General features: G+C 42.8%; 1 protein-coding gene across 9 annotated transcripts in view; it reads right to left on the reverse strand.

The window, feature by feature from the left end:
• The window catches only part of satb1b (SATB homeobox 1b), an 87733-nt gene that overhangs the window by 23992 nt on the left and 50518 nt on the right, over positions 1 to 13223 (reverse strand). For 7 of the 9 annotated variants that reach the window (XM_020609722.1, XM_020609723.1, XM_020609720.1 and 4 more), the window contains 4 exons: positions 11762 to 11885; positions 6362 to 6473; positions 5216 to 5293; positions 1648 to 2147 (listed from right to left, as the gene is read on the reverse strand). In XM_020609722.1, the coding sequence (XP_020465378.1) occupies positions 1648 to 2147; positions 5216 to 5293; positions 6362 to 6473; positions 11762 to 11885 (814 nt within the window). The remainder of the gene's footprint in view (positions 1 to 1647; positions 2148 to 5215; positions 5294 to 6361; positions 6474 to 11761; positions 11886 to 13223) is intronic. The other 2 variants (XM_020609725.1, XM_020609726.1) reach the window with 2 other exon arrangements.

Here is a 13223-nt window from a genome sequence, read left to right on the forward strand (position 1 = left end):
TTAAAATGTATGCAACTACTGTATATGTGTCACGGTTAAATAAGTAAGTTTCTGGTATCTAGCCAAGAGTGAAAAGATACATGCATAAAGTCAGACTAAGACTGATGTTTTTATGGTGAGGAAGGGAGGAAGGCTGTGCATTTGATGTATACAAGCGTTCAGATAGATAGATAAATTACTGCCATATAGCTCTTATATGCTGATATCCCTTGTGTGTGTTGTCAGTGTACGCATGCTTATCATTCCATCAACCATTTCTGTCTATCTTTCTGGTCACGCAGTTTCCTCTAAAAAAAAAAGAAAAGCAAACTCAGCTCCTTCCCTCCACCTCCTCGGATCCACCTCCTGCATCAACAGCAGCCTCTTCATGTCACTAGCCAAAACCCTTCCCCCTCTCCCCTTTATTAACACAGACTTGTGGAAAAAAACACATGCCTAATAAATAATCCTCCAAAGGCAAACTCTCCAACGGCACATTGGGCTAATTCCTCATATCAGCCACAGATAAGACTCAGTGTGGGAGCTTGCCAATCTGCACAAAGACACCGCTGTCTGACTCTATAACACACACACACACATTTATTTTTTGATGTTGATTTGCTGTATGTTCTCATTCCAATAGATCCTTATCAGTTTCTGATGGTTTTTTTCTTTTTTTGCTTGTGCTACAAAGCAACTTCATAGCAAATGAAATCATAATGAGGTTTGTTGCCATGTCCGCCCCCGATAGAGACAGTATAGCTTAAGACATTATCACTGTCTTATGTGTGTGTGTGAGAGGGAGAGTAAGTGTAAGGCCTCTGATATGAAGTGAAACCACATATTTTGGCAGATAGAGTTTGCACACTATGACCAAGCCTGGGTCTTTTATATGGAAGGCTGCCAGCTGTCTTCAAGCACAGTAGAGGTGCTAGATTACTGACGTGTATGAGAATTATGGATCAGATACAAGTTGTGGAATTAAACCAGTTCACCACCAGGCCTTTCTTAGGATTTTCTAGTAAAACTGATCCCATGAAATTGTTTTATGACTTCCTTAATGTGTTGTAATTCCTTTTAAAACAAGATGCTGGTGTGGAATCTGGGAGAGTGAGGGACACACTTGCGTCCTTTTACTTTAGAGTTGCCACATTATAGCAACACTAGAGTTGCCATAAGATGTTGCTGAAGATGCACTGTTTTCCAGGAAAAAGCAGTTTTCCAGGAAGTCCAAGTGCCACCTTAATGGAGCTTTGAAAGTTACTGTTTGTACTACAAATGTTTTATTATCTTGTGAACATCTGCATCAGACTGGAGCATACAATTAAGGAAAAGAAAGAAAGAAAATTTAATTATATTAAACATAAATTAAATCTTCAATCAACTTTAAATGATGGACATGTAGCTGATTAAATACTGGATGCTTTCTAAGATTATACAAGTCTATTACCAAAGTACATGAACTAGTTCTTGCATTTATCAGTCTCAACCTGCAGCCAAACCAGAGCGCCTTCGTCAAAAGAAGATTGAAGGGAAATTATCAAATTAATATAAAGCACAGCACAGCTAGGAGGTGGATGTTTTAGCACTGACAATAATCTTTTAAAAATAATCTTTTTGTCTTGAAAAACTCCCCGTTATTCTCGCCCATTTGACTTCACTCCTCACCTGGGTTCTGTTGAAGGCCACACGGGCAAAGACAGCCTGCGAGATCCCGGCCCGTTTCAGCTCGTCCCTCACCCATTGGTAAATCTCAGAGGACACCTCAGTGTTTGATGCCACCTGTGGCTCGAGGGGCTTGGTGTGGGAGCTGCGGTTGACAGGTGGGTGGTTGAGGTACTGCTGCGACAGGGACTGCTGCGCCAGCAGTCGGTTCACTGTGTACTGCTGGTTGAGGATTTGTGCCATCACAAGCTGCTGGTTGACCAGCTGGGGGCTGATGGGCGTGGACACCAGGCCTGGGTGGTGCAGACCAGGGAGCTGGGGCTGTCGGCCTCCTGTCTGGCCACCGTGTGATGGTGGAGCATGGGGCAGTGGTGGCACTGGCGAGGAGGGGGTCTGCTCTGCCGTGCTGCCAGGGATGGGTTGCTGCTGCTGCGAAAAGCCCAGGTGGTTGTGGTTGTGGTTAGAGCCGGGTGGAGAGAGGTCAGACAGGCCATCCATCTCAGCTGGAGCATGGGGCAGAAAGACGAGGAACAAGATGGCAAAAGAGAGGAAGAGGACAGGACAGAAAGCCAAGGTAAATTAATTTTATAAAGAGTAAAGAAAACACAGGAGAGGAGAATGTAGAAGAGAGGAAAAGCAAAACTACAAGTACTGAAGAATAAAAAACTTAACTCAAAATAATTAACATCAGTTTAATGTCACCATAACCATAACCTCTGATCACAAGAAAGGCAACAGACCTTCACCAGCTCAAACTTTCACCTTGATGGAATCCCATAACCTGTACATTTACATCTAGAACCTCAGACTGCTAACAAAAAAGATATAGGAGTTTAGTGTCTTTTCCTCCACTGGCCTCTTGGGCCACGACTGGATATGACACAGCTGATCAGAACAACTGGTTAAAAAGGAAAATGATCAAAAAACAGATAAAAGAACTACACTGGCACCCAATACTAGGTGAGAGAAAAACGGTATTTCGATTTTCTGTATGTCCTGCACAAATGATGAATTGACAATAAAATCCTTGAACCTTGAACCTTGAACTGTGTTTGACCTATGTCTTTCACAACCCATGCCTTCAAAATTAAGTTCAGAATATCTGTGGCCTCATCATGTGAAAAATGCTTGAGTGAGACAGTGGAGTATCTGTAATTATAGGATTAATGTGTGTGTATCCAATAAGACAGAAGCAATGCTGATAAATCAGATTTTCTCTGTACATCCTTAATTCTAAAATAAGGAACACAAGATAGCCAATGTGACATTTTTAGGGAAGGACAGTCTAAATATAAACGTAGGGAGCAGTAAACACAGACAGACGGAGTACAGTGGCCTTGTCTGAATGTACTATAAGTGACTTAACTTTAAGCATCTGTAAGACTTAAAATAAAATCTAGCTGCTATCATTTAATGGCATTTTAGAGATTCTGTGGCATCTCTTGCTTTGGGAACCTTTAAGTCTATAATGGTGACTGAGAAATATTTTAAGACAGGTTTATATTATGTGCTTAGAGGATGAAAACTATGATTTCACATTCAAAGTACTACCCACAGTGAAGTGAATGAGCATTTGGAACAGCAGAATGTTTCTCAGTTTTCCACCTTTCTTTAAGGAATTCACATATTGTATGCTGAGGCTTGTTGCCCGCACTGTGCCGAGTGAGCAAGTGGGGGGGCAGTGTTTAAGATTTCATACGGATGGCAAACTTTAACACCTTATAAGTGTGCTGCAGCCTCCACATCCCACAGAAAGGCATCATATGAGATTGTGAAAAGCGTAAATTGCTGTTATAAGGGAAGGGAGTGGGGTGGGGGTCTTCAACAAGCTGAATTTTTCAGCAGATGAAAGATTAAGTGCATGGATGTTTTCCAAAAATATCCACAATAATCGTATGTTTGAGCTGCTTGTTTCTTAACTGTCAGCGAGCACAAAACACCCGGCCAAGACGGGTCTATTGAGTGTTTGTCGAAAACAAATGATGTGGGGGGAAAAACAAAACTAAAAATTCTCGGTAATAATCACATCTCTTCCCATAATCCTTGGCATTCCTTGGCTCTGATGGTATGGCGTGCCTATTCACTCATATGTGAATATGCGTGTGTGTGTGTGCATATGCTCACTTGCACAGACTGCTGGGGGGCATGCTCACAACACACAAACACAGGCACAAGGAGGCATTTCCATGCAAATTGAAAAGAGAAGGGGTGACAGAAGAGCATGGCAGGCCCTGGGAGAAAAACGCTGCCACAGAAGTGGGAGTCCTCGTGTGGAATCCTGCCACAAAAGAGCCCTGGATTAAACACACAATGGGAATGGGATGTGGGCTGAGGGCGGGCGGGAATGTGTGTGTGTCTGTATGTGACTGTGAACGGGAGAAAAAGAGAGGGAGTGAGAAAGAGAGACATTGAAAGTGACCTAACTCTCTCTGCTGTGTTTCCCGGCATCAGTGTTGCCACGTCAAAAGAAGCAGCACCACATTAGCTGGCGGCCAGTGATGCCACTTCAGCTGCCAGAGCAGCAGAGAAGCCTGCCAGTACCTGTGACCAGGTACGTAGTCCCCTTGACTTCAGGCTGAAGCTGCTTGCTAAATGCAGTGTGATGAAGTAAACGCAGAGTCACATATGACACCACTGCCAAAAGCACAAAGGGATGACCATGCCACTCTCACTGCCAGCCTTCAGAGTTGGCATTCCTCCAGCACTTGCTCTTCCTGCCCTTTGGGGCAACATACAGCAGATAGCAGCCCGTCATGAATATTGAGGTTGGGGGAGTTGCTGCAGGGGTACAATGGGTACCTGAGGCTCATGTGCCAAGGTTTTGTGTCTGGGGTTTGGCTAACATGCCACCCGAGGTTGTGTGAATGTTTGTAGACATATGTGGTTTTGCTCTTATCGTGACCTGACATCTTCTGAGACAATGACAAAAAACCTAATACTTTTAGCAGTTCATTCTTCTGTAGAGTCAAGAGGAAACACGTATTTATATGTATTCTAGTTAAAAAGGGACTTTTTAAAAGTAACAAATGTTGCCACCTGTGTAATTTTAAATTAGGTTACAGTTTAGGACAGAATGGTGAAAGTATAAGTAGTTCCAAATCCCAAACAGCATATAAGCAAAGCGAATAAGTCATTTTTCCTTCAAGTATTATTTGCTTTTGGAATTACGATTAAAATTATAACTGGGATTCAATGTATGTAAACCAGGCATTTAACCATAAGCATTCAGTTTAAGCAGTAAGGAAGAAATGTAGCTCCTCACATGTTGAGTGTTCGTTTATCTTCTTATATTAATCAGGGTAATGGGACAAAAATCTCATTCATGTTATGGCAAAAAAAAGTTCCAGACAAACAGAAGCACAAATTTTAAAGTGAAAGTTTGTGCTTTCACTAAGGTCTTAGGGTTGAGTTAAAGTTACATTAACATCTGGGATTAAGCGTGTAGTTGGTTGAGGGTAAGGTAAGTCTCCCAGAAATTCAACAAAGCAGTGTACTCCAAAGTGAAAAAATCAAGTAGATGTGTGTGTGTGTGTGTGTGTGTGTGTGTGTGTGCGCCCATGTGGCAACATACCTAGTGCATTGGCATGCAGGCTCTCACGGAGGACACACGTCCCCAGGTAGCCCTCCAGCTGTGAAGGTTGGCGCATGCCTGCACAGTTGAATGGTAGGGCACGCACATGCGCACACACACAGTCATCCACACATGCGCACACACACACAGAGCATACAGTGTGGAGTTGTGAGGAAAGAAACAAAGGGTTAAGGCTTTCTACAGTGCTTTTCTCCCATTCAAGGTAAGCAGAAGTGTGACGTTTAAAACCCCAGCACTGCTAACACCAGGCTGCCAGTTGCAGCAGTTTCCACTTTAAAGCAACGTAAAACCAGATAGAAAATGATTGGGACACAAAAGGTGTAGGAGTATGCAAGAGAATAGTGCAGCTGGTCTGAAGACTATAATGTCCCCAACGTATGTTGCTACTTTAACAACAGGAAAAAGCATCAGATAAGATATGATCACAATGCACTATTTGCATGGAGGCTGTGAAAACATTTTGATATACTATCTCATCTGTCATCACTGCGAGGACTAGCACACTGGCAAAGAAAAAAAGATTGTTCAACAGATTGTTAAAGCTAATATCACAACATTACATTGCCTTATGAGCCTTGCAACAGAGTGGTGTTCTGCTTAATCAAAAGACATAAAAACAAATCAAAATTCTACCTCCAGCAAAGGAACTACCTGTACTGCTGTTACATAACCTCATTTCCAGGTGGGTCAAAGGTGAGTTTTTAGATAATACAGAGCATACGCTGTTGGAGGGTTGATAAGAACAGCTAATCGAATTTCAGACAAGGCGGTGGCCAGTGTAAGCCACTGCTGCCTTTTGCTCAGTGAAAACTAAAGCATTATCCTTCCTCACAAACAAAAAATAAAACAGTCAGAGGCCTCAGTTTGGCTCTTGCATTAACATTAGTTAAAGCAATAATGGATAAATGAAAGTTAACACTATGTTCAGCTGCACAACAGTGTGGAGTAATCTTGAATTATTAGATAACAAGATAAGAATGTATTTTGGCTTCATGCAACAGCAGGAAGACAAAGACACAGTTGGTTAGAGAATATATTGCATGACTGTGTGTGTGTGTGTGTGTGTGTGCGCGCACAGAGACAGAAGTGTGAGCGCCATAGTTTGCGCCCCTCTGTTTTGCTTACCCATCATATCTTTTGTCTTCTTGAAATGTTTATACCAGCGCCCAAATTCTTGACACTTCGCCGCCGACACATTTGCATAGTAAGTGCTGTTCACAATGGAGGAAATCATACTCTGAAAGAGAGAGATTGATTGAGAGAGAGGGAGAGAGAACGAGAGAGATACTTTAGTTTCTCATTGTGGAAAAAGCATACATAATATTAAAGCTTGTGAAACATGCAGTAGCACTGTAGCTTGTCAAAACAAATGAAAGATAGGGACACAGTAAAACCCAGCACTAAAAAGGGCAAAATTAAAAGTATCAGACATGCAGAAATTTTGAACCTCATCCTCTGTAGGTAAAACAAATTAAATCAAATGCCATTGAGTTTGTCTGAACATGTTTTTATTTTAGAGAGGGTAAATTATAACGCCAGCCGAGTTCTACGTCTGTAGACATCAAGAGCAGGCAGCAGGAGAGATATTTACCTTCAAAAGGAAAGAAGATATCGGATTATTAAATATCAGCATCTGGGGAGTCGAGGGATGTAAACAGATAAAGCTCTTTTATTTTTCATTGCTTTATTTATACAATCTGTTAAAGACAACAACTTCAAGCAGATTGAGGGATGCACTGAACATGTTGCTCTCCAACGCACGTGTGCACCCATCTCCCTTATTACAGTCAACTATTTGCCCTCTCTACAGCTACTTCAACCGTCCTCCTTTGCCTGAGAAAAATAAAGAGGTGATATTTTTTCTCTTCCAGTTTCATTAAAATGAATGTTTTAACACCTTGCCGGCCTCCGGGCGAATAGCAAGGTTGGTGCAGCAGATATTGTTTTTGATTGTTATAAATATTCAAAAGAACCAAACCATCTGTTTTCAAATTACAGGTATGCCATCTTTATCATTGTCTATAATATATGCGCTTGGAGGATGGCGGGGGAACCTTCTGGCACAGCAGCATGGCAGTGGGAGCACAATGATTCCAGTTCTCTGGCTCCTGCTTCTCTGCACAAATGGATGGTAAAATGTGGCTGCTGTATCATCAAAAAAGTCGATCTATCTGAACTAGTGACCTCTCCATTAAAGCTGTGTGCCCCAAATGTGATGGCAACACTCACATGTTCAATTTGGGCCAAAAAGATCACACGAGAGTTTACAGTTTATGAGCTAAAGTTCAAGCCTGAGACTGACTGTGCAAAAGTACCAAAATGCAACAAAGATGAAGCTAAACAAGTTCTAATTTGTTTTGCTCATCTTTAGATTTCAACAGAAGTTGCAAAAAACCAAACCTGCTTCCACCAGTTACAGTAGAGTTACACTTTGTTTAGCCAGTTAGTGAAAAGTGAAACGACAGCTACATTGTTGACCACAGCTGGGTGTGGACCTCATGAGGCTGTGGTGCATCATGATGAAAAACAGGAGGGTGAAGAGGTCTGCTTTTGGACTTGTACAGTATAACAAAGCAGCATTTTCTAAATATATTAAAAAGCCTTCATTCTGAGAAAACCTGCTAGAGCTCAGGTTAGGGGTAGGAGGTCAGTGCTGCCCTTTTATTGGGTCATACACTTATGCATGAAGCAGCTCCTTTAGATTTATGCATGATTGGTATTAGGAAGCAACAACTCCAAGTTCAACCTTAAAATGATCAGTCTGGTTTTCTTCTTATGATGTGCAACAGTCAGTGCAAATTGCACTAAATTCTGTTTTTGATTTACTGTGCCTTGGAAAAAAAGTGAATATTTGAGATGATGACTGGTAGAGCAGCAAACCACACATTCTAGTTTAACCTGGTTCCGAGAGCCATCTCCCAAGCCAAAGTTCCATCTGAAAACCATATATTAAACTAAGAAGATTCCTCCTTTATGTTGAGAGGATAATGAACTCCTCTCCTCCAGCTTGCCATGTTTTATTTACAGTATATCTGGGCTAAGGCAGCTCCAGGCAACAAACAAGGGGCCTGCAGAAGACAGTGTGCATTTCTCCCTCTCTCTTCCCATCTTTCTCCCTATCTCCCTCGCTCCCTCTTTCTCCGCCATCTTTGACACAGATGTTCTAATAAACGCTCCTCATTAATCAGCCCTCTCCCTCAATACATCACTCTACCTCTCACAGGGGGCCCCGCGTGTATGTGTGAATGAAACAATACACACACACACACACCTATTCTCTCTCTCCCTCTCCCCACTGCTCTGTCACACACACATGCATCCGCACTAAGTGAAATCAAGCAGATAACCAGAGCCTCTGCTGCCATTGTGGTGCCAGCAGGAGGGCTGTGCTAGGGCTTGTCAACAGGTAGCATGACTGTGTGTGTGTGTGTGTGCATGAGCATGTGTGTAGACCCTTTAACTGATAGCCATCTGCAGCACAGAGAGCTTATCAGCAAGACCAGGAAGTGGCACTGGGCTACTATCGGTCCCCATCATCTACTCCACTCCCCATCATAGGGGACAGGAAGAGAGAGAGACAGAGAAGGAGAAAGTGAACATGTGTGTTTGTTTGTGTGTGTGTGTAATAGAATAGCAGTGCAGCAGGCAGGTACTGTAGGCACCCAGCTGCCAGCGTTAGACTGTGGTGCACACACCAGCAAATGCAAACACACACAAAGTACAACCCCTGCAGACAAACACACACAGTGCCTTTACACACATGCAGATATACACATATGCAAAGGCACAACTAAATACACACAAGCACACATTCCAACTTAGCCTGATGTCTTGAATCAGCTGGGGAAAAAGCACATCCCATTTGCAACACTGTGCCTTGTCTCTCGCCAACATCTAACACAGCACAATTATGGCACATATCCACCTCAACTAGGGTGAACCGTCCCAGCCCCCCACCCACCCCCAATCTAACACACACACGCACATGTATATACACTCACACATGCTGGCAACCAGGTTGTGCCTATGGCAGCCGAGGTGGAAGGCCTGCAAAGATGGCATTTTGATGACTATTTGCTGCTACGCAACGCAGCAGCTGGTGCATCAAGGGCCGCCCAGTGAGAGTGAGCATGGGGTGGGCAAGAAGAGGTGATGGTGATAGCAGTGGGAAAGGGTGAGGTGAGGCGGGGGGAATCTCGTTTGTTGCCATAGTTTCTGCGAATATGGGCAAAGGGGTTGCTAAGCTTGGTAGCAAGCAAAGAAACAACAATAAGCCTGATTGGCTGATTGAGGCGGAATCAGGAGAAGTTTTATTTTGGTGACGCTGCTCTAAACTATTAAGTGTGAATCTTTAAGTGAGGCTCACATGTGTGCAGATCAGAATCAGTTCTGTGTTCTCTGAATGCTTTCACTCTCTCTTGAGTTTCCTCATGCCATTTGTAGGCCAAACACAAAGCATGACTCCCTGCTACAAAAGAATGAAACTAAATGTTTGACAAGGCCCCTGACAAAAGCAGCATTTCACAAAAAAACTCCCCCACCACCCTCCCTTCCTCTACTACCCCTCCTCTCCCTCTCCCTTCAGAGCCCTCTTCAGAGGTGGGCTAATTCTTTTTCACTCACTCGTTGTGATTCTCTCCTCTGTTAACCTGTCTTTTTGGTCTGGGATTACGCTGCAGAATATCAAGCAAACACTAATCCTAAAAAAAGGTGCCAATCTTCTGTTCCCTCCTGCAACACCCCTTTCCCCTCCCTCTCATTTCACTTTTTTGGTCAACTCATATAACTCAGAGGGTCAACCAAACGCCTCTTGGCTTCTTACCTTCTCATTAGGCTACATACAGGTGTTGACATCACTGTACCAAGGGCAGGGAGTCCATGTATCAAGGCCACATGGGGACATAGCTCAAACATAGCAGCTTGTCTCAAAAACCAGTAGGGTTTAGGAGGAGCAAACCACCACTCTATGGATGTAGCATGCCACATGAAACCCCACAGAGTAACAGATGTCAAACACCATCATGGCATCCATGTTTGAACAGGTACACACAGATATATGTAGATCACCAAGGTATGAGGGAACAACATAGCAAAGCTGTCAGTTTCTCTTTAAATTACATTAACAGCTTGAAAACTGGATCTGCATTTTGAAGTGGGCTGCCTTAAAACAGACATGGAATTAAAATAAAGAAATAAATATCTGGGGAAAATATATCAAATCTAAAATTATTTTGACTGAAGCTACCATGAATCCTGACTATAGTAAACATGACTATTTAGTACCATTTAGATCTGAATTCAAGACAAAACTAGCTGCTAAAATATGCACAAGAAAGAAAGGAACTGATTCAGTTCAAGATTTTTTCAGGCCCATCGTTCATCCTCACTGGAAACCTAAAACAGTCTTCAGTTTAATTTGAGACTAGTGAGTATGTGAAAATAGCAAATGTCTGTCTGAGGAGGAGTATGTGTGTCTGTGTGTTAGATCCTCTGAGCTAGCGTGTGCTCTCTTCTGAGCAGTCTTCACATATGGACCGTAAACAGGGTGATTACCAGACCGGGCTGGGCACTGCCTGAACGCCACCCAGGGACTCTTTACATCATCAGCGCACTGCTCATGCCCAGCTAAACACACAAACACACACACGCACACACTGAGAGCAGCCGCTCACACACACACAGAGCACAAATGAGGGTCTCCAGGTGACCATACGGTGGCCTAGGAGGAGAGTTGGCTTCATACTGAAGGCACCTACGCACACGCTCGAATCTAAATGCATACACGTGCAAAACACACAAAACATTTTCACATCCACGTCTTGTACATTCATCTACATTTCACATCCTCAACATATTCAAGCAAAAGCACAGAAGCGCACATTCCTCCTTCGCACTGTAACACACACACATATTATTGGCCCCTGTGAGAGATATACTGTTGTTTCATTCCATTCACTCCAGAGCTGCCTCTATGATATACTGACTGCACTGCCTGTTAATACAATATCTGCACTAGTGCTTTCTATCCAAACTCCCAGCCAACAGAAAACACAGAATATGACACCTAGCATGTGAATGTATATGTCCCGCCTGATGCAATGAACCAAATGAGCAAAAAGAACAAAAACAATCCAGATCGTTCTGGGCTTGGGCCAATGTTTATCTAACAATAACCATACGTTCAACGACACCTCTGCCTTTTGGCTGCCGTTGCATATGAGTCTGTGTGTGTGTGTGTGTGTGTGTGTGTGTGCTGGGGGTGGTACAAGAAACACACACACACACACACACACACGGAAAAGAATCATGCGGCAAACAAATAACACCAGCACTGATTTGAATTTTTGATGCAGATTCTCTTTCGCACTTGATCAAACTCAGGGCATTTGATAAGTAGAGGATAAAAGACGGAGGTGATGGAGATAGGGGTGTTTTGTTTTGTTGTGTGGTATGGCACAGTAGCAGGGGGTGGGCTGGGCTTTTTTCTTTTTGTTTTTTGTTAATAAGCAGACTGGGCTTCAGCACCTGTGATAAGGGACATTCTTTAGCCAGAGAGCTCTGATTCATGTCTTTGAGTAACTCCTTGAGGGCGTTTCTTACTGTAGAGTGGCTCCATTGCTCGGGCGGCAGGTCCTCCAGCTTAGGGCAACTGTGGAGAGAGAGGTGAGGGGTGGAGGGAGACAGAAAGGATAAAGATGGGGAGAGACAACAGGGAGAGTGAAGAGCAGGTTGGGATAGATAGGGAAGCAGAGGGAGAGGAGGGAGAGCATGAGAAACAATTCAGATGGAGACGACATGCCAGAAGCACCGATAGTATCGTAAAGAAAATGATAAATAATACAAGCCAGAAATTCAGCAACACAATATGAAAATGATTTAACCTGATTGTAAGCACTGGACATTTCCCTCACGTATGGGCCAAAGGCGTTATAACAGCAATCTTTAAATCTGTAAATAAATTTGACCTCTGCAACTATGGAGGCAAACGTGTGAGAAGAAACTTGGGCAAGTTATTTTGCAGCATCCTTAACACCAGACTGCAACACTTCCTCATCCAGCATCCCTGATTTCAAAAAGCTTTAGACTCAATCTGGCAGAACAGTCTGGCCCTAAAATTAATTAAAAATGGCAACTAGGAAATGTATGACATTATTTACAATGTATAAAACATCACAAGCACAGCTGCAATAATTATTTTCTTTATCTGTCAGTTATTTTTCTTTAAGTCAATTAATTGTTTAGTCCAAACAATGACAAGGGGAAAAAAAGACCATCACAAGCTACCAAAATGGCATCTTAAATTTGCTTGTTTTTGTTCAAACAGTCAAAATCCAAAGATAAGAAAAGAAAAAACTAACAACTCTACACATATGAGAAGCTGCAACTAGTAAATACCAGGTAGTTTTACTTGTTAATGACTTCAGCAATTAGTCAGGTAAAACTGTTCTTAAACTCATTTTCTGTTGATCAACTTACTGATTAATTGACTAATCGTTTTGGCACAAATCAAGTGTTGTGTCAAATTTAGGAAGGTATGACCTCATCCAAACCAGAGGTGTAAAACAGGGCTGCAGTAGAAGTGAGACCCTGTCTGAGGCATATATTGATGAATTGGCCAAATCACTGGAACAATCAGATAGACAGAGGCAGAGAGGAAACCAGAGAGAAAGAGAACTGAACACACAAGCCCCCGCTCGTTTTTTCCTACTGCAATCGTCCCTCCAAGACAGACAGATTTCATTTGGCGCATCAAGCAGATGCATCTGGAGATTGCTGTGTGTGTGTCTCTCTCTGCCTGCCTCGCTCTCTCTCCCTCTTTCATATTCTCCCTCTCTCTCTCTTTCTTTCTCTCTCTCCTGATTGTTCTGATTAGTTAATTACTTTATACAACACATCTGCTGGATTGATGCATGAATTATACATCAGCTGCATGTGGCGACTATTATTTCGTGTTACTTCTACCTTCCTGGCTTGTTGTGCTCGGTGA

This window comes from Monopterus albus, unplaced genomic scaffold (assembly GCF_001952655.1).
Source record: "Monopterus albus unplaced genomic scaffold, M_albus_1.0 scaffold101.1, whole genome shotgun sequence".
Taxonomy (NCBI): Eukaryota; Metazoa; Chordata; class Actinopteri; order Synbranchiformes; family Synbranchidae; genus Monopterus; species Monopterus albus.